Below are 27071 nucleotides of genomic sequence, written 5' to 3' on the forward strand. Positions count from 1 at the left end.
AGAAAAGTTTTCATTCTCTTCTGTGTGTGACCATCAATGATCGAACGCTTCTGCTGTTTGGTAGGTAGTCTCCTTTACTCCTGAATTATTTACATTCTGCTAGAAATTTCCTTAGTATATTAGTGGAAAGGCGTAGTTGGTCTAAAAGCTTGTTAACCTCCCAGATGAATAACTGTACAAAACAAAACTCCTTAACCCCAACCAGTCACAATCTTAACTTGCCACAACTAGTTTATAACCTGTGGCTGGCAAGTTATAGGGGTCATAACTGTACTACTGCTATGTTTTCCCAAGGTCTGATTTTTAAAAGATACAGTCTATAAAATGTAACTGAAAAACTATATGACTTCAATGACTGTTTACAAAATAATGTTCCATCACCTACACTTGCACTTACGGACCTGCAAAATAGGCACACTTAGTGAAATTTTTGTGCCCAAATTTTACTTCCCTCTGACATCCAAACCTTCTGGTGTCAGACATTCAGATTGGTACTAAATGTTGTACGTCGATAGAGAATGAACGAAAACACTGATTTTGTTCATGCTGTGTGCTGTCGTTCAGTAGAAAATGCGTAAATGATAATTAAAAGTATCACAAGTGCTACTTAGCACAGGAAAAGCATACCTGTGAGTAATTGTATTGTAGATCTCCTGTGGTTGAGAAGGTAGAACGTTTAGTCATTGTACCAAATGTCCCATGTTCAAATTCCAATTATGACAGTTTTTGTTTAAACTGTTTACACATTAGCATGCTTACCATCCTTCTCATTTATCTTCCTTCTACACCTACATCTACACTTTGCAAACCACTATGAAGTGCATGGCAGAAGGTACTTCTCATTGTACCGCTCAGCAGAATTTCTTCCTCTTCCACTCACAGATGGCGTGCGATTTAATTCCTCCATGCATGCTTTAGTCAGTCAAATTTTTTCTTTGTGAACTTTACGGGAGCAGTGCGTAAGGGGGTGCAGTGTATCCCTATAGTCCTCTCTTAAATCTGATTCTCAAAGTTTTCAAAGTACACTTCCACACAGTATTCTCCATCCATCTGCGTCTGTTAGTTCACATTCTCACTGGTCGAGCAAACCTGTAACCTTCATGCTATCCTCTTTTGTCCTACACTCTTGTTAGTCCTTTTTGGTATGAGTTCCACACACTTCAACAATATTCTAGGATGGGTCAGGCCGGTATTACACTATCATATTTCTTTGACAAAGAAATATGATCAAATATTTGTCAAATTTCCTTGACAAAGATCTTTGATGTGGCGCTAATAAGGGATATTACACCGTCTTCATATTTTTCATGAAATTTCAAGATGGTGGACAACAACTTGTTATTATGCACTGCAGTTCCTAGTACCACAATTGCACTCTGTGTGTATTTGGAAGAAAAGCAGTGGGAAAAAAAGGAAATATACTTGGATGAAGCCATAGGTAGTACGTTGTGATAGTAAAAGCATTCAGCAAAATTTGTTAAGAGAGCTGCTAGTGAAGGACGTCAAGTCTTATATATAAATGAATTACAAATGACTGAGAGTGTATTTCAGTATTTGCTCAGTAATGTGGCTTCTCATATTACAGAACAGAATACTATCTTGAGAAATGCTGAATGTGCAGAGGACAGGCAAACTGTGGCACTGGGATTTCTTGACACAGGAGAGAGCTACTCTAGTTTACAATGCAGCACTGGAACATCACATTGCACATTAACCAAAATAATTCCAGAAACGTGTGAAGTGATTTATACAGCACTGAAGGGGGAATATGTGAATGTAAATAAATGTTTAGTACTCTATATGGGCAATAAGAACAATTTTTATACTTGAATACTTTAATTAATGGTATTAGTGTTCCAACAACTACAAAATTAATAAAAAGTATGGAACAAATGAAGAGCTTTTTAACTTGTGGTATCCAGGGTTCGAAAATAAACAAAACAGAATGGAAAGCTAAGAAAGAATATTTATTTTAGAGTGTGACTACATCCTCTATTCCAGCTCGCTGAAAAGCTGCCTGGGTCTTTCCAGATGTAGAGGTGAATGGTTATAGCTGTAATTGTGGACATGAAGCCGCCTACAGCATATTCCAACTGCCCATCAATGCACAATTAATAACATGCACTGTGCCCCTTGCTCATCCCCCACCCTAATCGAAGCAAGTTTTTAAAAAAAGGAAGAAGAAGAAGAAGAAGAAGAAGAAGAAGAGTCGAAGACACACACCAACTTTGAAGCCATGTTTACAAACATGCTACAGAGATGTCAAATAGCTGTAGCAACACCAGTGCTCCAAGCAGTTACATTTCATATTGCAGTGAACAGAAAACGAACACCTTTTATGATCAAATCTATGGCGAAGCCCTCAATTTGATCATATTTATTTGACGACAGGTGAGATTTGACAAAGTTCCCTCTTACACCATCAAATTTCTTTGACACAAATATTTGACATATCAACTTTGACAAAGAAAAATGATAGTGTAATACAAGCTTTAATGAGTGTTTTGTAAGCAATTTCCTATTTAGATTGCTTGCATTTCCCTAGTATGCTACCACTGTCTTGATTCACGGCTTTCAGAAGATTGTGAAAAAAGTACAAATCGAATTTTGCGTGAAAAATATTTTTGGAATTAATGCTCTTTGGCATGGCGGTCACTCAGTTGGTTTTGCTCAGAATATTCTACAACAGTTGGTAGTCAAAGATATAGGACAGTAGTTTGGTGCATTACTTCTGTTACCTTTCTTGCAGAAACAAGCTTCTTTCCAATCAGTTGTCAGTTTTTTGTTTGAGGATCCTCAGTATATTATAGGTAAAAGAGGGGGCTAATGCAGCTGGAAATTCTATATATACTCTGATAGGGATTCTATCGGTCACTACCTTCGTGTTTGAACACTGACGTTGGTATCATTGGTTGCTTTTATATACAACCAGGATTTCTCCGCACTTTAGAGAGGTCTTCCTATAATATTCTGCTATGCCAGTTACTGAAGGCTTCACACATTTCCTTTTTGACAGCCAAACAGTTTCATTCAGCATTTCTCTATTTTTCCTAGTAGTACTTACGGCAACAGCACACTATTTTGAAAATATCATCATCGCAATTCCTTAAATTTTAAATAACTCATTGGACCTAGAGTCCACGGAATGTACAAAATTATTATCTAAATGTTGCCTCACCAAAACCATGTTATTAGTCAACATCATTCATTATCTGAATGCTGTCTTGCCAACATTTGTATTTGTAAATGACTGGATCAAAGAATGGAAAATCCAAAAAGGATAGCCAGCTACACAATGAACTATCTGCTTCCTCTATGTGACAGTTTCCATTAATAATGGCCATAGAGGACACAATCAGCTGTGTTAGATGTTTTAGACTTTTGAGTTACAGCCTAATCAACAAATAATGGCATCACTTAATAATTTCTTTCTTTAATATATTTTTGTACGAAAGTAAGTTTCACTAACACTAACATCAAGGCAAGTTCATTCAATTATTTATTGTCTGACTTCCTTCCTTGAAAATTTGATTTTCTTTTCTTTGATATTTTTCGCAGTTTGTGAATTTAACAGAAGCAGTTTACTGTACGAATGTGAGTTTTCAAAACAACATAATTTTATGCCACTTTAAGTACAGTATACTCCTAATTATTTGGGGTGATGTGTGGAAGAAGATACACAAATGATTGAAAAACACACGAATAACTGAGATATTTTCAAACGTATATTTAACACCATGCCTACTGGAGGGGTAGCAGTAGCAACAGCAGCATTAGTGGCCAACGTGTGCATGTTATCAGGTGCAGCTTGGCACAGTAGTCTTCCACTGGCGGTCTGGTTTAGTGCCCGCCACTGCCCCTAATGGCCAGCAACCCGTGCTGCCGGTCCACGTTTGCGTGAGGCATGTGCCTCTTTATTTATTTTTAGATGTATGAATAATCTGCACCCAAATAATCTGCAGTACACTGTATCTGGCAAATTAAATTTACTTTCAGTAATACAAGCTACTCAAAAACATGCCCCTGTTTACGGATTTACTGAAAAGCAACCACTTTCTACAAAGAAATACATGACAACTAACAGCCAGATTGTTGTGGTAGCAAACACAATATATGGACGATACGCTGGATTATTATAAGGGATGCTAGTGAATACACACTAGGAATGGACATACTCCTTTTTTCCTTTCCAGCTCACTATCACTGTATTTGAACATCTACAATTTCTTGTTCCATTTTGTTTCCAATTTATTGCTTTTATTTTATTTGTTTGCAAATTTCTGTTTATTGCATTTCAACCTCAAGTACTTCAGCACCCGATGATGCTATCTCATTGTATGACTGAAATATTTTGCAAATCTGTCAGGGTGTATACGCAGAGGAGGAAAAAAATTCCCAGATTTCCCTGTTAAAAATACACTTTCTCCTGGATGAAAACACACCTTTTAAGTGTTATTAAGTGACAGTACATTTTCCCTTGGAACTGCAAAACTTATCAATCCTTTGAATGGTTATGTTATAAACACGGGTGAAGAATTTCCCGGCACTTTAGAAAACGAAACTCAGGGAAAAAAACTCATTTTGGAAAGATTTTTGATATGCAACCAAAACCCCGCATGTTACTTTCCGAGCCATTGTAATCGAGATTGTAAGCCAGTCATAGCTTACGTCAAGTGATCCTGCCAGCCGATGACAGTGGATATTCAGACCACAGGACTCGTGATGAAGTCAGCTACTAGCAACGTCACTGTTAAGTAGTGCAGATACACAAACAAGAAAAGTTAATGTTTTAAATTAATATACATACTATTGCTACAAGAAAAGCAAAACTTTCACATATAATTTGGGTCTCTACAGTTAATAAGCTGCAAGAGAAGCTAAGCTTTCACATATAATGTTGATTTTTTTGCGCATGTTACGCTTCAAGATATATAACACGAAATGTGCCAGTAAACATTTTTAGCCGAGTCCAGTGACTTGTCCTCAAAGTTTTCCACAAATAAATTAGCTACCACAGAGGAGAGAGAGCTTCCTGCAGCACTACATTAACTTGCTCATAATAACGACATGAATGTCTGATCTTCTAGGCTCGAAATACTTCTAAATGGCTCGCCATCAAACGCTCTGCGATTTAAGAAATTCATCGTACATTCTCGCCCACAGTTAAACTTGCGTAAAAGGAAATTTACTTTGAAAGTAATGCTTCTCAAACCACCATTCGCAATATTTTCCCGCCAGATAACAGGCACCATGGCGCGTTGACAGCTGCTATGGTGCATGAAGCCCGTATGTTCGTACGTGTAAAACACTGAAAGATCTTACATTACGTCATAAAAGAAAAAAAAGACATCAGAGGATACTCCAAGAGAATCGGAATTTCGTGAGCAATACTAAAATGGCACATTTAAAGTGGATACTCAAAGAGCACATTTGTATGTCCAGATTCCCAATGATGTAGGCCTCGACCTGATATTAAGCTTTTCAGTGTGGGTTTCTGGATGTACATTTTCTTGGAGTACTGGTACTGTATTAACTCATTTCTGATTCTTTATTATGGCATAATGCCATGTATGCTAGAAGATGAAAATGTGCACTTGAAATGCAGCGAGCAGTCGAAATTAGCCAATAGTGTGGAACTAAACACTTTGTTTCAAACACACTGACTGCCTCAGCGTAAAAGATTAATAAAAATTTCTTTAGCAAACTGGCAAAAATAACTTCATTGTTCTACAAGGCGATTAATGCATGGCTGTCAGAAAAGTGGAAATAAAATGAAATCTGAAACTAATAACATAATAGCCTTCCATACTTATGTGAATGTATTGTAATTCACTTGATGGCTCCCGGCCACAGAAATCCATTTTATTTTCTTTTGACATGAGAGCAGTATTAAACAAATAGGAAACAGCAAAATCACTAAATGTAAACACGGGTCACGTAGAGACTGCACACTTCCCCACTATAGCTCAGACTGCTCTGCATATCAGCCCCGGATCTATGATATTTCCAAACTGGGGCCATACCAAGATAGTATCAGCTTGTATAGCCCGGTCCCCTTTTGCCTGCAGGAAAGTTTATTTCTAGAAGCGACAAGGATTCCCATGACAGAAACACTAAGCACGCATTCAAAAAATTTTTTACTACTGGACCGAACTGAAGTTGCCTCAGACCGCACGGACCATTCAGAAATCAACTTACAGAGTGTGTTCAAAAACCAACAGGGATGCACATCAAAATCATATGAGTAATCGATAGACCAACGTGTGCTGGATGCTAGGCGCTTTGTGACACAACGTTTTTTTCTCCTCAAGAATACGAATTTGGTGCCCCCCCCTCCCCTCCCAATAGATCCAGACCCTCTGTGCATACATGATTCTGGCAACTTGGGTGCAGCACTAAAATTTTTCCCGGTTGCATCTAGCTGCTTGCTGCGACTGCTTACACAGCCAACAGCCACATTTCTGTAGCCAGAAATGGGAGAAGGTACTACTCATACGCCACTCAACTGCGCATGCGCATGAGCCCGCTCGTAACTGCTAGAACGAAACTAATGTAAACAGCTGTGACATCATGCTCATCTGAGGCAATTTGTTGTTATGAAGCATTGTATAGTCTTCCTAAAGCCTTTGTCACATTTTGCTGTAGGCAAACGCTTGTAAGAGCACTGTATTTTGTTGTATATGGCACATTTCCTTTGCAATTTATGTTTTATTTTCGTTTTCTTTTTTTTTTTATTTTTCCCTCTCATTCACGTTTTATTGTTGCAGTATTATTCTGCAGTAGCGGGATACAGTAATACCCTTTGTTAGAGTATCAATTCTTACCAGTCAAAATTACAAAAAGTTAACTGAAAACTAAAACAACAAAAAATTCCCGGAATTCTAAAAAATTCCCAGCTTTTCCCAGATCTCCCAGGTTGTCTCGGGTCATATACACACTGTCTGTGTAAGAAATCTAAAAGTTGGCCCAAGCGTTATTTGCTTTGGATGCAGGGCAGAAAAAAGTTGTAAGGAATCGCAGCAACACTTTTTCTCCTCGGAGGAAATTTAAATGCATTTCACATTACAAAGATACTGCAATTAGTAATTTACGTACACTGAGGCTCGAAGGATCGAGACAGCTACTGCTGGGTTATTACCATTTTCCGACCGGGTTGAAAACTAAAGCCTTACCACCGATTCCTGTGCGGCCGCGGCGGCGGCAGGATCTGTTGTCCCAGCAGGGGTGGGGGGTATGGCCTGGGAGGCTGCTGTTGCTGTGGTGGTGGCGGTTCTGGCCGCCTCTCCTTCTCTGGTGGCGGGGATGGGCTCTGAGATGGACTGTACGACTCCAGTGATGAAACGCTCAAGTGGCTGTCGTCGTCCCACGTCTCGTCGTCCTCGTCACCCTCTTTCATGCGGTGTCTGCGTTCTCTCTCCCTGTGGATGAAGTACCTCTGTCAGTACACCTTTCTCTTAATTGCAAGTTAATTTCAATTTGCAAAATACCAAAATATTAAGTTTTCGCCAACTGGCTACAAAATTTAGATTTGCGACAACACTTTCCTACAGAGTGAGGACACCCCTCGAGCTCACCCGTGGGCTGGGCACACGGAAGTAATGGAGGCTACACCTAGATGGCCCTATTGCACACAAGCGAACCTCCCTGCTACCGCCGCCAGCTGGCTCTTGGTCAGATGAGTAAATTCGATTAGCCAGTAGGCACCCAGCAGCTAGTTGACAGGCACTTGAGCTTGAATACTCTGCCTTAAAGATTCTTCAAAAATTATTCTAAAGTAAAAGTTTCCATCAAACAACGGAAATCCACAATGGAATAATGACAATATTATGACAAGGCCAGACTGCTGCTGACCATATAGCACAGTTGTTGAGTCACAGACAGGCACAACAAAAAGACTACCAAACACGTAAATTCTGAAATACACCCACACAAAACAGAACACACACACACACACACACACACACACACACACACACACACATTCATGTTGTCTATTTCAGAAAAGGCATTCTGGCCAAAAGCTTACACGTTTAGTAGTCTTTTTGTTGTGCCTGTCTGTGACTCAAAATCTCTGCTATGTGGTGAGTAACAATCTGTCATTTTCATAATCTTTTCATAATATTGTCTAAAAGTTTCTATCTTAGGTGAAATACTCATGATTCCAGCCAGCGACATCATCACACAGGGAAACAAATTAACTTCACAGACTACGTACGGAACTGAGTCGTTCTTCCTCAACTGTCAGTCTTTGACTTCCTATCACTACAGGCATGAGCGTAGTTGTTCATTAATCATTATTTAGCTTAATTAGCTTAATCATCTTTTGTGCTCAACTGGATAAAGTATAATGAAATAAAAGATTAAGAGAACACATCAACAGAAATTACTTGTTATACCAGGAGAAGCCAAGGAATATTGGTAAAGTATTACACTATTGGTAAGTTTTTAAAAGATCTAGATAGTGATCTAACACAGAAGTGATGAGTTTTATCAAAGGTCTCTGACAGAAAGATGTAAAAAATAACTAAATAAAGTCCACTACACATCAAAATACAACACTAACAAAAAGTAAAAGGACAAATAACAGTGACTAATGCAAATAATAACTGCAGGTTTGAACATTTTGGTAACTATAAGAACAGTATGGTGTGCGGTGTAATAAAGAAAAGAGGCATCAAGAAATTTTGGGACTGTCTACTTAGTTCATGGTATGTATATCCTCTACCTAACAAATTTATTGACTTTGATAATGATTTTCAATACACTTTGCTCCCTATATTCAATGTGAGAGAACATTATCTAAAGCATATATCTCTTCATGTGCATTGATGAGTGTAATAATTCCTCAATAACATTATCACAATAATATGATGCAAATATTTTATTTCTGCCAGCTGAGATCATGATAAAACCAAGATCTTCAGTGAGCTCAAGGATCATTCAGACAAAATTTTTAGTACATTTCATACCAATCTTTTCAATTATGCACATGAGTATCCATTTTTAGCACACACTTCAAAGTAAGAATGCCGAGATAAAAACACTATCTCTTACACTTTCAAATTCCACCGAGGCTGTCCTATGAGGTTTCATATTACAAGATCCAGTTTGAGAGACTGTCTGTCTGTGTTGCATATGGGGAAGGATCACACAACAAAGCAATTTTCACAACAGTCATTATTTACAGTCAAGTCTCATACTTGTTAACAGTTCTGATTTACCACAAAAGTTAGTTTTGACTTTCACACTTCAGTGAGTAGGATATTTTGTGTGGGTGTGGTAAATAATGTGGTCAGTTTTTGTATAACAACAGAACACCATCTGTTTATCTCACAATAATTTAAAACGACAACACGGGAGCTACTAGTATTCTATAGTGCCTGGTGAAAGTGTTTCCTTTGTCTCTACAATGACAACTATACACAAAGTAAAGTCTCCTCAAGAAGACACACACAGACTGCTTTGCTTTTAAAATCAAAGACCTTATCAAAATCCAAACAATGGAAATGGAAAAAAAAACCAGAGGAGGAAAACAGGAAGAGTAGAGCTGACATCCAGCCAACGAAAAGATCATTACTGATTTCTTATTATGGATCTTTTCTGGTGAACAGATTGGCTATATTATTTGTTGGGTTTATTGTTACACTGATAGTCAGAACGTTATGACCACCTGCTTAATAGTGTGTCGGATTACCTTGGGAATCAAGTATAACAGGACAAACTTTAAACAGGTAAGGTCAGGAAAGGAAATTGGCACTGTTCTTTTCCAAGGAACTATCCCAATAGCTGCCTTAAACGGTTTACAAAAACCACAAAATATCTAAGCTTGAATGAGTGGTTGGGTCTTTGAACTTCACATCTCTGGAAAGGGGAGTCAAGCGTAGTAACCACTGTGCCATACTGGGCAGTGACAATGTACGAAGCGATCAGCATGAAGTAAATTTTCAGTAAATTGGCTGAGGAAGGACCTGATTGGTGCCTGAGTGATAGTCTTAATTACCTTCCACATAATAATAATAATAATAATAATAATCATAAGAAGAAGAAGAAGAAGAAAACATGGATCATTGGCACTGTTATCCTGGGTGATAGCAGAATCCTCAACAAACAACTTGAAAAACTTTCTACATATTAAGTCTTAAAAACTGAACTACAGCTACTCTGGTATAAACCAGAAACAGCTGTCTCAGGTGTTCTCGGCAATCTGGGAGCTGTGCTGGAAGATCTTAGTGGGCACTTGAAAATGGCTGGCACTGATGAAATATCCATCTTCCAAATAAAACAAGCCGCTTAACTGGGTCTGCACAAAACTGCCACAGTTCTGGACTGCTTGAATATTGTCCGATTAGTGATAAAATACAAAATCCAGTGTATTAATTATAACAATAATACTAACAATAATGTTTGATAAAATGTTTCAGTTATCACTCACCTTCTTCGCAATTTAATGGCCATTTCTCGCAGTTCATCCTCCCTATCTTGCCTCTCTTGTTCCATCTTCTCGTGCCTCATGCGCTCTGCTCTCTTATCAGCTTTATCTGAGAGTAACAAAAGAACTCGGATGTTGAAAACCGGCTAATATTTTAGTAATACCAATTTAAGAAATGTCACAAAAGTCAATCAGAATTGCAAATCTGTGGGGGGGGGGGGGGGGGGGGGGGGGGGGAATCACATTTACGCTTTTTGTTTCTACAGCTTTCAATCAGACAAAGCACATTAAGGCAATTAAAATACTTATCATGTGTAATTCAATTTATATTGGAACGCCAAAGACAAATTGCCTTTAGCACAACTAGAGACATCTGAAAATGTCCACGTTAACTGCTGGCTTGGAAAGTTACTTTCCCACTAAATTCTAAACAGAATTTGTATCCCCTCAGAATACCTATACTGCTGAGACCTGCTATTCCAGGTAAGTACAAAAGATTCTTTGCCATGTCAGCATCAACCAAATTCTTCATTATCGTCCGTAACACCTCTCACCATGAAGGTTAAATGATGATACATACAAAAGATAGATGTTATCACTGCGTTATACAGCTACCAAATTTTCTTCCCAGCAAGAAAAAATTTACACAACAGATATACGCTTCCACTTTGTCACTTCTCAATTCCAAAGAAGAAGAATCAATCACCACTCAATATTAGGTACCTAATGACACACTCAAATACTAAATCAATGACATTGTTATTTAAGATAAATCACAGCTGATGCACTTTATAAGCACCAATGCAATTGGACTTTTCTGCAGGAAGCTGGGATTAATTCAAAATTAAGTCAGACGAAATTGCGTATGTCAGGAACGTGTACAGTTCCATCTAACTGAATGTATTTACTAACAACATCTGAAAAAAGTATTAGCGGCAGAAAAATGTTTATTCAACATCAAAATGGGCAAAATATTAACAACAGGAAATATAAGGAAAGACAGGAGAGATCAGAACGAATAAAAAGATACTGGGCAGTTAAGAAAGAACTAAACATGCGCTTACTGAAGAAGAGGACCAGGAAATGATTGACTAAAGTGGTCCAATGAGGCCGTAAAAGCAAATAATAATAATAAGAATAAGAATTCAGGAGGACAGTATAATAGCAACAAATATTCCATCTTATCTAAAGTATCCCGACACCCCTATATACTGTGGAATTGACCGCTAGATGTCACAAGGGGCAAACCAACCAATATAAGAGGAGGTGGGGAGTGTTACGTTGTCAGTAAAGGAGCAGTATCAGCAGAATGGGTCAGACAGGAGATTTCAGTAACTTCAAATGTGGATTAGTCATCAAATGTCACCAGAGTAACAAGTCCATCAGGGACATGTTAACCCTTCTAAGGCTACCCAACTACAATGCTGCCAATGCGATTGTGAAGTGGGAACGCAAAGGGCAACCACAGGCAAATCAAGACTAGGCAGACTTCGAGTGCTGAAAGACAGGAACAGTCAGGCACTGTAGAGAATGGTTGTGAAAAATCACACAAAATCAGTGTAAGGAATGACTCTTGAGTTTGTAAGTGCTACCAGCAGTCCAGCCTGCACAATGACTGTGCGTACAGAGTTATCATGTGCACGTGTGTGCCAACAGTAATGTACAGAGGAGGTAGTGTTATGGTACGGTGGTGGTTTTCGTGGTTTGGGTGCGGTCCATTATTGCGCTTAAGAAAATGCTAAATGTTGAAAATGAACACATTTTAAATCAATGTGTACTGTACACAGTAGAGGAACAGTTCGGAGATGATGACCAACTGTGTCAGCACGTCAATGCTGCATCTGTGAGGCACGGTTTGTGGACAATATCAGAATAACATTCCCGACATGGACTAACCTGTCCACAGTCCTGACCTGAACCCATGGAACACCTTTGGGATAGCTAGAACATTGACTTTGCTCCAGACCCTCCAGTATCCACTATCACTACCTTCTCCAATTTCGGCACTTGAGGAAGAAGGGGCTGTCATTCCTCCACAGACATTATAAGACACCTCATTTGAAATATCTGCAGCAGTGTTCAAGTCATCATAAAGGTGAAGGGTTGCATGTCCCAAACTAATGTCCACTAATAAGTCCAGATACTTTCCATCAGATAGTATAGATATACAAAGCTTGAATACATCAACAAATATTAACTTCTAACTTTCATCTTAAGCAAATGAAATGATTCTTACAACAAGGGCCTCAGAAGTTAGTCAGTTAAGTGATGACAGGTTAGTTATAAAAAAGAACTGAGATCAGAGACCCTGGCCTTATTTTGGTGTTAATTTCTACATGGTCATGCCATAGTCTACTTTCTTTGGAGGGAACCCACACAACCTTTATGTCCAATCTATTTAAAATATAAGTCCTTTGTACCCTTTCCTGTTCTTTTCAGGTAGAACAACATCCAATTCCTTGATTCCCAAAGAATCACTCACCTATTTTTATATGCGAATCTACTGATTCCCAGCACATATTCTCTCCATTTGTACGTGGATGTAGTTTCATTTCCAACTGCCATTTAGACAAGTGCTTTTGATAACAATGTCCATCTTATTCATGAAACAATACATAAATACATGGGACATACCCCCAAAAACTGCAATGTTACTTACACTGTCTGTTCAACAGAGCTTGCATCTTCTTCTTAAGCCGCTCCTGTGGTGTAAGTTTTGAAGCAGGCTGTAACATATATCATCGTGTAGTAGGACACTGAGCTTCACAAAAATCTATGGTTACCACAGAGCTGCGTGCTGCCATTTTCTGATTCAAACTGAAACACACACACACACACACACACACACACACACACACACACACACACACACACACACCACTCTAAAAATAGACAGTAACAGTGGGAGCACCGTAACTTGTCAAATTACAACTAGGAACCATGAGAACACCCCAAATGTTACCTACTTTCAGCATATGCAACAGTCTAAATACTCCAACATCCAACTGCTGTAATGAAGGTTTTTCCTAGAATATGTTGTTATGGTACTGCTTGGAAAATTGAAGTTTCTTTGCACCTTCTTTCATCAAATTTTTCATTTTTATGAGTCTTTTCTCCTCATAAGACCTTTAGTTCTTCATCTCATTTTGCTGAATAAATTTACGATGTGAAACTAGGGAAAGTGTTGCGAGTCCTGCAACCACTACAACTATACTTATCTCATACAAACACATGCTCTGTATCTTTTCTGCTCATTACATTAATTGGAACTTTCTGTAACTTTTGCTTACTCACAGCTCCTCTCTAGAGCAAATCATGAAAGACCATTAAACCTGGGGAATTCACAATCCTCAGAATACCGTTGCTGCTGCTTCCTGTAGTCTACTTAAGACATCTGCTACACCTTATTTGTTTACAGTTTCCTCGACACTATCACAATTCTTTAAGTATCCATTTCAACGCGCCTTCAAAGGCCATCACTGCTACAAGTACTTTGGGAGCTTTTCAATAAGGACAAACCAACATACATAACAATAAGCGCATATTTAACAGATGCCAACAGACTATTTTACAAAACTTCTTGGCAGATTAAATCTCCTGGACCGGGACTCTAACTCAGGACCTTTGTCTTTTGCGGATGTGTGTTCTAACAACAGAGCTACCCTAGCATGACTCCCAACCCATTCTCGCAGTTTTACTTCCGCCAGTACCTCATTTCCAGCCCTCCACAAAAGCTCTCATGTGAACTGTTCAAGACCAGAGGAAAGAGTATTAGCTACAGTCTGGGGGATGCTTCCGGAGTTGTGCTTGGGTAGCTCAGTTGGTAAAGCAAAGGTCCTGAGTTCAAGTCTCAGACTGGCACACAGTTTTAATTTGCCATACGTTTAATCTGCCAGGCAGTTTCATATCAGCACACACTCCAGTGCAGAGTGAAAATTTCATTCAGACAGCATTTTACAGTTATACCACAATCACAAACAAAAGAATATTCAACACCAACTCACATCTATTTACTATATAACTGGTACTATTGTTTGGTTGTGAAACTTTATAGTTTTGGAAGAAGTATTGGACTTTTGAACATTAAAGATTGTAGAGAATGTGGGATTGCACAAAAAAAATGAACCACAGGAGTTGTACAACACCATAACATCATCACACAAGGAAAGGAAAAACGACCAATTTGGCTTGGCCATAATGTTTTAATTAGCACCTCAAAAACATTAAATTACATAGGCCTAGTTAATTTTTTGTTTGTTTGCCAGTATGTCGGCACTTCTGGTGGACATTAAAATCCTGATGTCACATTACAACAGCATGCTACTACAGGAGACAGGATTACTAACATATCGCTGCAAACAAACAAAAAATTAATTACTTAATTTCACTTTTTTGAGGGGATAGTTAAAACATGATGACTACCCTTTGTAGACTACCTAATACAGAATTCTCTAGAAAATAACATAATGTGAAGAAAAGGAAGACCCAGATGATGACTGGAATGACATAAGAAGGATATTGACACCAAATTGACAACAAGTGCGATAGGTAGGAAAAAAAAGCTGATGAGCCTCGTGAAGTAGGAATGTGATTAATAATGACCTTGTAAAAGATGACAATGCAGAGCATGCTTAACATTTAGAAATAAGAGCAGAATATTTTATGGACATATCTTTTGACCATGAGGAACAGTACATAATGGTCTGCTTCTCCACCAGTTTGCTGAAGTTGATAATCAGCATTTTGCACAAACAGTGATTCACAAATTTTTACTGTTTACTGTATCTTAAGACACATACCTGCAAGTAACACTATGCAATTTTCCTGCATGTTTTCTGAAATAATATGGCAATGGGAGGAATGACAGTCTTATCTAACTATAAGAACATAATATACATAGTTCTTTAATCTTTGAGTTTTGCTATTTACAAAAAACATCAGGTAATTGTGGAAGTTATTTCAATTCTGCATCATCTGAGGCTCAATACTTTACAAATCAATTACTAAAGAATCCAGTGGCAATCACTTTCCATTCACACTTCAAATACCCACGCATCTAAATGTACACCATCTTGCTGTTGTTTGCAGCATCAAAAGTGTAAATGATGTGAGGCAGAACACTGAGTATATTTCTTCTGACTAACAAGTGAGTTAGTATAAAAATTTCATTGTCTACTTATGGTAATTTTCTTTTTTAATACTAAGAAACCACAGTTTCGATTAGTAGGTGCAACTTAATATTGAGTTAATTCTCTAGTAAATTATCAAATTACTGGTGAATCTTTCAGCGGCATTCCTGACGTTCACTGCTGGATAATGGTTTACTCCAGATGTTTCCACGTATTAGTCTTCTACACACATTCCAACAAAATGACCACAAGTATCAGATGACAACTCCCCCCCCCCCCCTTTAAAGACTCCTTGACAAATCTCTAATTTTAATATATTCCGGTTATTCAAATTTACACACTGTTTCATTGATATAAGGTATCTTAAAGTTTGTTTAAAGAAGTTAACATTGTCTGTCGTAAACAGTCGTCATATTTTCTTTGATAGGTTATATGATGCAGATATGCAAGTAGTTTTTCATCAAAAGTCATGGCAAGTGGCTGAACTAGTGCTGTTCTGCATCACAACATAAACCCCACCCTCTTCATAATCGTCAAACATCAGCTCATATTCGCTTTGAATTCCACAACGCAAAAGGTTGGGAAATCTCCTTATCTTCAGCAGCTTCATTTGGAAAATTTCTCGAGTAGTCAGGACGCCTCAGTTGTTATTCTCTCACACTTACTGAATAACCTGCTGCACCAATTCATGAAACATTCCCAGATTTCGTCCCCTGAAAATCTGGTGTGCAGAAAGGGTGCTGTAAAATTTATTCTTCATCTGACGCCACCAACGAACACTCACTTCTTTAACATCAAACTGCCTTTGAGCTGTACAGTTCTTTATGGCCTCTGCATTATGAATAACCATTAACTTAAAATTAATTTCATATTTTCTCCATGAAACAATTGTGAACTGCAGACTCTTAGGTCACTGTTTCTCAACAGTGACAGTTGTGATTTTCATCTCTTCCCAATCACTACAATTTATTATTCATACAGCATTATAGAAACAAAATAATGAAAGTATGTTGTTATCTTGGCTCCTCAGAGCTGAATCAGGAGAAATATGAACAGTGTACTTCAGCACCTGCTGTCAACACTGAAAATAAAAAACATTACATATTTAAGTCAGAATTAATTTGTCTCCTACATAAATACACATGTTTGCAGAGTATTCGCCCATCCCTAAAGTTAGTTCAGTTCTGATTAATTCACATTCAGCTGAACTGCAATTTCAATGTGATAAATGTTCATAAAAAGCAAGGTATGTGGGATGCATACTCGCAATAAAATTCGTTGCCAACTCACCCCTGTCCTCCCCACATTTGGCGATGCTGGTGAAACTGCACTCCATCCCACTCTCCTTAAATCATTAAATTAAATATGCAAGTGACCCAACTACTAAAGTTCATTTGTGAATTTAAGATGACTCCGATTTGTTTGTTTGTTTTCCTGTCTCTCTTGGTAATTTCCAACAAGAATCTCTCAATCAGTTTTTGAATGAAGAATGAATCTTTCGCTCTGCAGCAGTGCGCACTGTTTTGAAACTTCTGGGAGATTAAAACTGTGCACTGGACTGGGACTCGAATTCATCACCTTTCCCTCTGCAGGCAATGCTCTCACTGACCGAGCTAGTAATGAGAGCCACAACCCACAGTCACAGTATTAAAAATCTGTGTAGCACTGTTATGTCAAAACTAGTGAACTTAAGTACAGCACAAAACATACTTAGAAATCCTTCATTCCAGTTTGTACTTTTTCACAGAGTATCTCTCATTCACATATTTGACGTAACTTTTTAGTTCTGAACACTTCTGATGCTAAAGAAAGAGTGAATTACAAACTGGTCTGCTAATGACCAGCATCCCATTCCCCAGGTGAAGAGTGAAACTGGCACACTGTGGCAGAAGTCCTCAATATATCAAGAGATATTGGGAGGTCATGCTAACCTGAGAGTACGGTACAGCTGTCAGTAAGGCACAGACACCAGACACCATCAGTTCAACCGAAATGAGATCTAGTAAGTCTGGTGTCAATCTTGCACTCTTGTACCTGTGGTCTGTTCACTGAAGCCCTCCACATCTTGGGAGTGGTCAGATACAAACAACAATTGTACATACACAAACTCCTGCATATGGCCTGCTAGCTTTATCTTCGGATCATTTCCTTGTGACAATTGGTGACCAACATTGGGGCAGTTCCATTTCTCCCTACATAAATATACTGCATGTGAGTCTACAATGACACTAGGAAAAGGGATCTATCATTGCGTATGTTCAATGTTGCCATTTACTAGCATGCATAAGTACTCTCATAAATTTGTGTGGCCTTTATCCTAACTGAGAGCACTAAATAAAGGTAACATTGCTCCCAAGCAAATTTCTGCAACCCGTAACATGAATGACTTCATTTGAAAGCAAACTGTATTACAAGACAATAATGTATCACCATTATCAATATTTTTTTACAGATTCATGAGTCCTGTATGAGACAGTAATATTTCAATGGACAATTTCTGTCACTATGGTGAAAGGTTGTCATTTTAGAAGTAAATATAATGGGAAGACGAATTCTTGTGAAGAAGTCACCAATAGCCTGAGAACTTGCTAAAAAATATTTTACTGTTTGGATTATATTTTCTTTCAGTCTACTTTTTGCATAATCGATCGTTTAGGAAGCTTTTTGTTGTAATAAGCAACAACTTTCTTGTAGCAACAATGTGCTAATTTCAGTATCTCCCCCACTTGACTTTGTGCAATGGGTCAAACTACACAGAATATTACAATAGGATAGATCACACAATCTGACTTCTAGACTGTTAATACAGCTTCTAGGAGGCATGCCCACTTAATACAATGCACAAGAAAATTCACACAACAGTAAAAGGCGGTTTCATTTATTACACACAAAATAATATAAAGAAATAGTAGTTGATATGAATGTCTCAAGATGTTTAGAAACCAATCCTATCTCAAAAAGACAATGTTGATTTTATAAGAGAAAGAGGTGCCAAGCCATTAAAATTTTCCTACTACTACCACTTGCACTGCTATTATCTGCAATAAATCACTAAAACGTATATGCTAAACAACTTGATGTTAACATTTAGCTCACAGAGCCACAAATCATTTGTTAATTGCTGCTCCTTACTACACGGTTTCTACAAATGTGTCAAACAGATCCAAATTTGAACACAAAGAGAAAAATTAGGTGTGCAAATGGATGCAAAGGTAATACACTTCTACTCGCGTACATCAAAATTACATTAAATTGCATGCAACAAGAACAGATTAAATTTATGATAATTTCATTCAGTTTGAACACGTCTACCACTGATCACCATCAAGCACTGCATTCCCAAAGATCCCAAATACTAACTATTTCCAGTAATTAATTGTAAAACATTAATTACTGTGCTCTTATAGCACACATGTCGGCAGAAGAGCACGTTGCAACTAAAGGACAAATTTAACAGTCTAAAAACAATAGTTTAAAAAAATATATAGTGATTCTTACTGACTTTGGTTCCGGCACCAGAATTACCAAACCCTGTATTCACTATCCTGGAACAAACGAAATACAAATAATATTTAGTGTTCTCGATTTCAGAAGCCACACATTACTTTAAAAAGCCAAAGTAAAAGGTAAAGTGGAGGAATCAAATACCGAACAGCATTGAAATGCATTAGATTATTGATGCAATCACCCACACAGCAAAACAGTAATTATAACGTAGCAAAGTTCTGGTACTTACTGGAAAGCACAAGCTTTGAGTCACCAAAGGCACACACAAAAAGAAATAAAACCAGGTAGTTTTTGGAGCAATTGTTTTTCAAACTAGAGCAAGCACGCACGCACGCACATGCCATTGCCAGTGCCGCATTTCTGCAGGTGGAGTAGGGTAAGGTGGGAGTTGTGTCAAATTGGATGGGTGCAGGGAGAGAGAGACGGGTATTTGGGACAGGGTGGGAGGGAGGCAGAGGAGGGTTGAAGATGGACGGTTTGGGGGATGAAGGAGGCAGCCAGTTTTCCAGTCAGGAATATTGGAGGGAGGTGTGGCAAATGAACAGGATAGGCATCTGATGTGATGTGTAAGGAGCCAGTGGGATGTGGTGCACACTGAAGGTAACACAGTGACACGAATTTTAGGTGGTGGTGACAGGATGGAGGGACAGGACACTGTTGGAAGGAGGGTGTCGAGACAGTGAGTTAAAAGAGATTAAGGCCTGGGCGATTGTGGGAGCAAAGAACGTGTTGCAGGGACTACTCCCATCTGCATAGTTCAGAGAAGCCTGTGGTGGAGGGAAGGATCCAGGTAGCCCGGCCACTGAAATTGTGCACGCTGTGCTCTGCTGCATGTTGTGGCACCAGCTGGTCAATTCTGTTCTCGGCAACAGTTTGATAGTGGCCATTAATCCTGTTAGACAGCTGGTCGGCAGTCACGTTGACATAAAAAGCTGTGCAATGATTGCAGCAGAGGTGGTATATGAAATGGCTGCTTTCACATGTGGCCAGGCTTCTGGAGTGGAACAGATCTGTGATGAAACTGGAGGAGGAAATGCTGGGTGGTGGATTGGGCAGGTCGCGTACTGTGGTCTTCCACAGCAATATGATATCTGTAACATGGGACGGGGAGTGGCATAAGGATAGACTAGGCTGTTACACAGGTTGGGTGGGGAACAGAACACTACTTTAGGAGAGACAGGAGGCCAGGCCACCAGTGAAAGCAACAATGTCATATACCAAATCTGCCAGAAACACTGCACAGTTTTTTTTTGTCGGCACGGCCACCGACCAGCTGTCCGTCAGGATTAATAGCCACCAACAAATTGTTGTCAAGAACAAAGTTGACCTCCCAGTGACACGACATGCAGCTGAGCAAATATGCTCAATTTCAATGGGTCAACAAATAAAATGGAGGATGTACTTTATTCTCAGAATTTCGGAGAACATTCTCAGATTCGCATGAATGGAGTGAGTGGGAGAATATATTTCACATGAGAATGTTCAAAGCTTGAGAAAAAAAGAGTGGGGGAAGTAGCTCAATGCAACAAAATTATCCAATTTTGCAACTAAATTATCCAATTTTGTACAAATAACTCCAGGGAAGTTTCTCACAAATGGAGAACAGTCTCCATTTTCTGAACTGAGCTCTGTAGCAAACTTTTAGCTGAACAAGTTCTATTGGTGTTAAGTTTTACAGATTTTTTTTTTCAGTAAAAATAGCACAGTTGTGTTGCTCAGAAGGCAAAACAAGATACGCGTCAGCCAGAAAAAATACTGAAGAGAGAAACTACAGAAGTTTAGACTGGCTTAACAATAAAAACATGATTTAGCTGGGGAACTCCCTTCCTGAAAATCACGAAAGAAGAGAGGGATATGATTCAAACGAGGCAAAAATGAAAACATGTTTGCACTATTTAGAAGATTCAGGTTTTCAGTCTGGTGTAGGACAACACTTAGGTATACTCCAGACAACAGTGCAACTGACATTTTCAGATGCCCATCGTCATATTTTCTCATATCATAAATCTTACATTTTGTTACATTAGAAATAAATAGGTGAACCAAAAAATGTATTAACTGATTTATTACAACCTTAGCAATCTGTTTCTCCTAATAGAACTGCACAGGCAACCACTTAAGTACTTGTTGCGTGAGCAGACCATTACACATTATATTTAACCAAAATTTTTCCGTGTTAAAAAAAAAACTCTGACAGAGTTCTGGTCTGGAGAAAGTGAGAATGTGATGTATCCTTAAGATTTCACTCTCATATTGCGCACACCTAACTTCAATAACAAAGAATTTCCCGTGTGTCAAAAACTTGGTAACATCGTCAGAAAATGCATTTATGTGAACTGTCTGTATACCGTTGTCATTACAAAACTAAAACAAAAACATAGTGCAACTCATCCAGAACATGTTGATACCAGTTCTACATCTGTATACTAAATAATTTGATGGTTTGAGCAATCAGAATGAGATGTAAGATGATACGTGTTCGGCGTCAGACACGGCAGATGACACGTACTGAGAATCTTCTCAAGAAGGAAGGTAGTGTGAACTCCATTGTCAGAGAATAGGCTTCAAATATTTTTATGCATATAAAATTGAAAACTTTCTCACAGAATGTTCTTTTGCTCTGAGAATCCTCTCTGGTGAATGTTCTTTGTTTTATTCGTATGAGAAAATGGCAGCTTCACAAACCAGATCATGCATATCCTCCCTTACACCACCAGCTTCTCTAAACTATGCAGATGTGAGCTGTCCTCACAACACATTCTTTGTTTCCATAATTGTCCTGGCCTAAATCTCTGGTAATCCACAGCCGACACATACTCCAACCAACAGTTTGTCTTCCCTGTGTCACCTCCAGTGTGTGTGCTGCTTTCCACTGCCACTGACAACCATGTATTATATTCCTAGCCTGTGCACCTGCCACAGCTTCCTCATACATTCCTTGCCCATAAACTGGAAATTCTAACTAACCACCCATCCCCAACTCTTCTTCTCCCCAACCCTTCTCTCTGCCTACCACCACTACCACACCCCCTCCACCCACCACACCCGTAAGCAGTGGCTGAAATGCAATTATTGCAGTTAAGTAGACTCCGGACATACCGTTTAATGTCCTGTAAAAGTTTCATGTCAATGGCTACAGTGGTTCCTGAAATACAGGGAAGCCAAGTCATTAAATTTGACATTGTCGGGATAGTGTGTTCCAATGCCCCTTAACCACTTTGTTAAGTCTGCAATAGCTAACCACATGTACCTTAACAGACACAGACTAAGTGACACCAAAACAGCTTAACTGTACACCATACAGAAAACAAAGGTAAAATGCTTGATCCGCTAGACCAATTAGAAATAATGTTACATAAAGAAAAAGCTTCAAAAACTTGTTGAATGAAAAGAGTTTAGCAGTCATGCTTTTTTCAGTAATTTTGAAAGTTTATTTTTCCCACAAATTGAGTACTTAATAATGAAATCATTTCATAAAACACCGGCACATTTATCACATTCACAAACATTTGTATTAACAAGGACATCTATGTAAATAATAAAGTATCACCTTGTAAGTAACATCTTTGTATATGTACAAATGCAACATCTTCACAGTCAAAATTCTTTGACGTGTTTTGAAATGTGTTCAAAAACGTGTTGTTTCAAAATATTTCTGCACATGAGCCGTGTAACAGAAAGTGTGTATTTGTACATAAACATTCTCCAGAAACATACTCCTACTACTAGGAACAGTAAGTTACTTTACGATTTATCATAGTTACCATAGTTTTATAAACTTTTATTTCATAATGTGGCATTTTTGTAATATGAAAATGTGCTCTTGCGAGGCCCAGAATGAAACGAAATGGAAAGTTGATGTAGACTGTCAAAGCATCTGAAGATGAGCATCCAGGGCTCGAAATGTATCATGCATTTTAATACAATCATGATTTGTGGCTGAAGGTGGTTGTTCTTTATTATTACGAAAGTAACACAGTTAGAGAAGAAACACTGCAAACAAAGGATAAAATTAAAATATATATTAAGTTTTGAAGACTGGGTGAGCAAAACAATGTAAGCAAGAAACAAATTACTGCAACTGTATGCTATTACCTACCCTTGGTAGTTTATTGTTGAAGCTCTAGTTGGCAAATTCTTCTGTTCAATACTGATTCACTAGTGATTATTTTTTAATATCTTAATTAAAGCATTACCTTAGCTACACACAATTATGAACATCTCATAAACAGATACAATGAATATTACTGTTAACATACTTGGGAGGTGGCACTGGTTTCACAACTTTTGGTGGAGATGGTTCCTTCTTCTCTTCAGTTTCAGAATCTTCCAATTCAGATGAAGAGGACTTTCCTCTTCTTCCATAATACCTGCACATAAACAACATATTTCATAAAAATAGCTGTATTTGTCAAATCTGAAAATCCACTCTGCTAAAATACTAAAACAAAAAACAAAAAGGTCAAAAGTTCGATACAGCAACTATGTCCCCAAAGTAAAGACACATTCTGCACCAAAATGAGCGAAAGTAATGTGAAAGATAAAAATCGATGTTCAATCCTAGTTGAGCATATCTATTTCATCTATCACCAAGGATAAGATTAGTCTTTTATCCACATTTAATGAGTGCTAATGAGAAGATGTGGGCCAACAGGAAGGCACGCATTTGCATCGAACACCCCTCCCCCAATTTACTCCAGTCAAGCATATCTCGTCCAGGGCTGAGAGATGCTACTCAGCACGGAAGGCAAACTGCCTTTGTTGCCATAAGTGCCTAACCATTATATCACTGCTCAAAGGGGATGAGGTTTTAAAAGTGTGCATACGCACTGGAAATGCAGTTAGTTTTTTGGTTGTCCTTGGAAATTCTTTTAGAATTGCATCACTTGGCTATGTCGCTGGACCAAAAAGAAGCAAGATGGTTGCTGTGGTGAGTAAACATGAGCCCATGTACAGTGATCCTACGTCTGCATTTGAAAGGGAAATCAGCACAGGATGAAATGGTGATAGAATATGGGGAAAATGAGCCAGGATATGAGACTGAAAGAAGTGAACAGGGTCGTTTCAATATGATCACACAGATCTGGAACACATGCCACGAAGCAGCAGACTGTCTCTGATAGAGGAAATGAGGATCACTGGAAACGTAGAAGCTACGAGTTGTCCGATAGCAGTACCCTCAAACAATTATACGAGAGCTTGTTATTGGCATAGGATCAATGTACAAGATCCTGCACAACAAACCGCATACAGATCCCCCTCTGGTTAACACTCTTCCAAAGGAAGCATTACGTGACATGTTGAGAAAATGTTAATGATGTGGACGGACAAAGAATACCAGTATGCATTTTCCACCCATCTGATGCAATGGCTGCATGTCAAGTCCACCACTATGACACAACAGAGTACTCGTTGGAAGAATAGATTTCCCTCCATCACAGAAAGCACAGTCTGAGAAGGTTATGGGATCCGACTTACAGCCATTACAAGAAGTCATCCACACAGACTACAAGAAAGGGACACACCATTATGGTGCAATATTTCCACAACTTTGAGACCAATCTGCAGTGTACAATCAAGCAGAAGAGGTGAAGAAAAGGAGGACAGTTTAAGGTGTCCGACTCCTGTTCGACAATGCATTCATTCATACTGCTCAAGGAACTAGGGCTTTTTGTTCGTGCCCATGCTACAATATCTCACCATACCTGGATCATTAATCAGATCTGGCACCCAATTATTATTTCTCCTTCTTTCGAAATCAGAAGACATTGTAGTGTGGACATATCGTCAGTAATTATATGCTGATGGTTGTGGTAGAAAAGTTTTTTTCCAAAACCAAACAGAGAAATTCTATGACAGGTGTACTCACTGATGGGGAAAAAAGTGAAAACTTGGAGGGATGTTATTTAGATTATGCCTAATAAATAAACAAAGGTTGATACTTCTATTCACCCCCCCCCCCCCCCCCCTGCCCACAAAGGTACAAGCTTTGCAAGTGCCCTTGTAGATCGCGTTGCAACTGCCTCAGCAACACATTCACTTCCATCACATCGATTCTTGTACAGGCCTTCTGGCATTACACTAGATCAAAGATTTAGGCTGGTCGTCCACTGCAACTGACTGCACAGGACTGTGAGAACAAGCGATTAGGAGTCCAGGACAAACAATGCTGTGGGAAAGCGTCCACTACAATCAACTAATTCATGCAACTACAGGCAACAGCGGGTCACTAGCGACTGATCTGTTTAGAATGGAATTAGTTGCTTGGAGTCACTTGTCACTAGTATACACTGTAATGGACCAGTTACACACATTTCTTTATTCCCCTTAAAATTTCAATTTAAAATGTGAAACACACACATTCATACAAGCAGGAACTCAGGTACCCATTTTAGCTAAGTGGCTGGAGATAGTTGTCATGTATGCCTGCTTGTGCAATTTCTTTTTTCTTTTCATTTTTTTTCTCTGAAGAAGGTTTTGGCCGAAAGATATGTGTGAAACAGTCTTTTCGCTGTACCCATCTGCAAATCAACATGTCATCTTTACAGTGATTTGTAATTGTTGATATTCCAACCCGGACTTTCTATCAATTAATTTAACAAATGTAAGGGATAATATGAATCTTACGCTGTTGCTGAGTACAGGTTCCTGTGAACATCTGCAAATAAAGTGACCAGCTGATGAGAGAGAGAGAGAGAGAGAGAGAGAGAGAGAGAGAGAGAGAGAGAGGGGGGGGGGGGGATAACAAACACACACACAAATTTTTAATGTGCCATTTGGGAACATGATCTCAAACAAGTTTTATACTATTAGCATTTAATAGTTAGTGCTAAAACTGCACAACATTCACAACATTGCCCATGGTTTCACAAGTTTAAATACAGAATAGCCTGCCATGGTTTTTTAATCAATGACCAATGCTCATATATGCAAACCAAATAAATCCTGAACACTCATTATACATCAAGAGCACATAAAGTTTTTTAACTAAATTGTGAGAAGAGGAAGAACACCTCATACATGAAAAAGTATGGTAACTTAATTTCTAAATTTCAAACAGTGGAAAATCCAGGATGGAATGTTGCAATATTATGAAAAGGAAAGTTGCCACTCACCATGTAGCGGAGATGCTGAGTCGCAGATAGGCACAACAAAGAGACTGCCACAAATAAAATTGTCAGCCCATAAGGCTTTTGTCAAAAATAGAACACCTCTCCCCCCCCCCCCCCAAACACACACACACAACTCACATGAATATGACTGCAGTCTCAGGCAACTGTAGCCACACCCACAGTTGGCTACAGTTACATGACAAAAGGCAAAGTGAATAATGAATGTTTTCAATTCAGTGATCAATTGTTTATTTTACAGACTCAATTTACATGAAAGTGTGTTCATTTATTTTAAATAGATTTGCATAGTGTGCAGTTCCTAAACTGCTGTGTGAAACTAAAAAGTAGATTATCCAGCAACAGAATTTTTGTAATATTCAGTATTGTGGTATACAAAGTTCCAAACTCAGTTATCAATCACCCAAAGCAGTTCAGTGCAAGTCACAAAAATTCTCAGGAACATCAACTTTGAAAATTTTCGAGGAACTTTAACTCTCTTAAGTTAAGGCAGTTTGCAGGATTGGCATTGTGGCTCCTTCAGTAGTGTTGGTTAATAGTTAACTGGATAATCAGTGGATCGCTGGTTCGAATCTCACTACGTTCTTCCCTCCCACCTCTACCATTCAATTTGAATACCTTCATCATTCAACTATAAAATTCAGCAAATATATGCTAATTAACACATATTTGATGATCATTTTTATGAAGAAAAGAATGTCCTGTTATTTTTAATTACATTCACACATACTGAAAATTTAAATTTTTAATTATCATTACTTTATAAGAGTGTTAACAAAGATTGTTTAAATATTAAAAAAGTTACAGATTTATTAATAGTCCTTTGCAAAACATCAGAACTTAAGAATTTATACTCGTTACAAAAATCTGAATTTT

General features: G+C 38.4%; 1 protein-coding gene across 5 annotated transcripts in view; it reads right to left on the reverse strand.

Annotated features, from left to right (window-relative positions):
• The window catches only part of LOC126424750 (CLK4-associating serine/arginine rich protein), a 178788-nt gene that overhangs the window by 57412 nt on the left and 94305 nt on the right, over window positions 1-27071 (reverse strand). For all 5 annotated transcript variants that reach the window (XR_007576206.1, XM_050087471.1, XM_050087470.1 and 2 more), the window contains exons 12-16: window positions 23325-23435; window positions 19061-19103; window positions 13089-13155; window positions 10433-10538; window positions 7173-7418 (exon numbers count right to left, since the gene is read on the reverse strand). Coding sequence is in view for 4 of the 5 variants with exons in the window: in XM_050087471.1 (XP_049943428.1) it covers window positions 7173-7418; window positions 10433-10538; window positions 13089-13155; window positions 19061-19103; window positions 23325-23435 (573 nt within the window). In the remaining variant the exon portion in view is untranslated. The remainder of the gene's footprint in view (window positions 1-7172; window positions 7419-10432; window positions 10539-13088; window positions 13156-19060; window positions 19104-23324; window positions 23436-27071) is intronic.

Source organism: Schistocerca serialis, chromosome 10, assembly GCF_023864345.2.
Source record: "Schistocerca serialis cubense isolate TAMUIC-IGC-003099 chromosome 10, iqSchSeri2.2, whole genome shotgun sequence".
Classification (NCBI taxonomy): Eukaryota; Metazoa; Arthropoda; class Insecta; order Orthoptera; family Acrididae; genus Schistocerca; species Schistocerca serialis.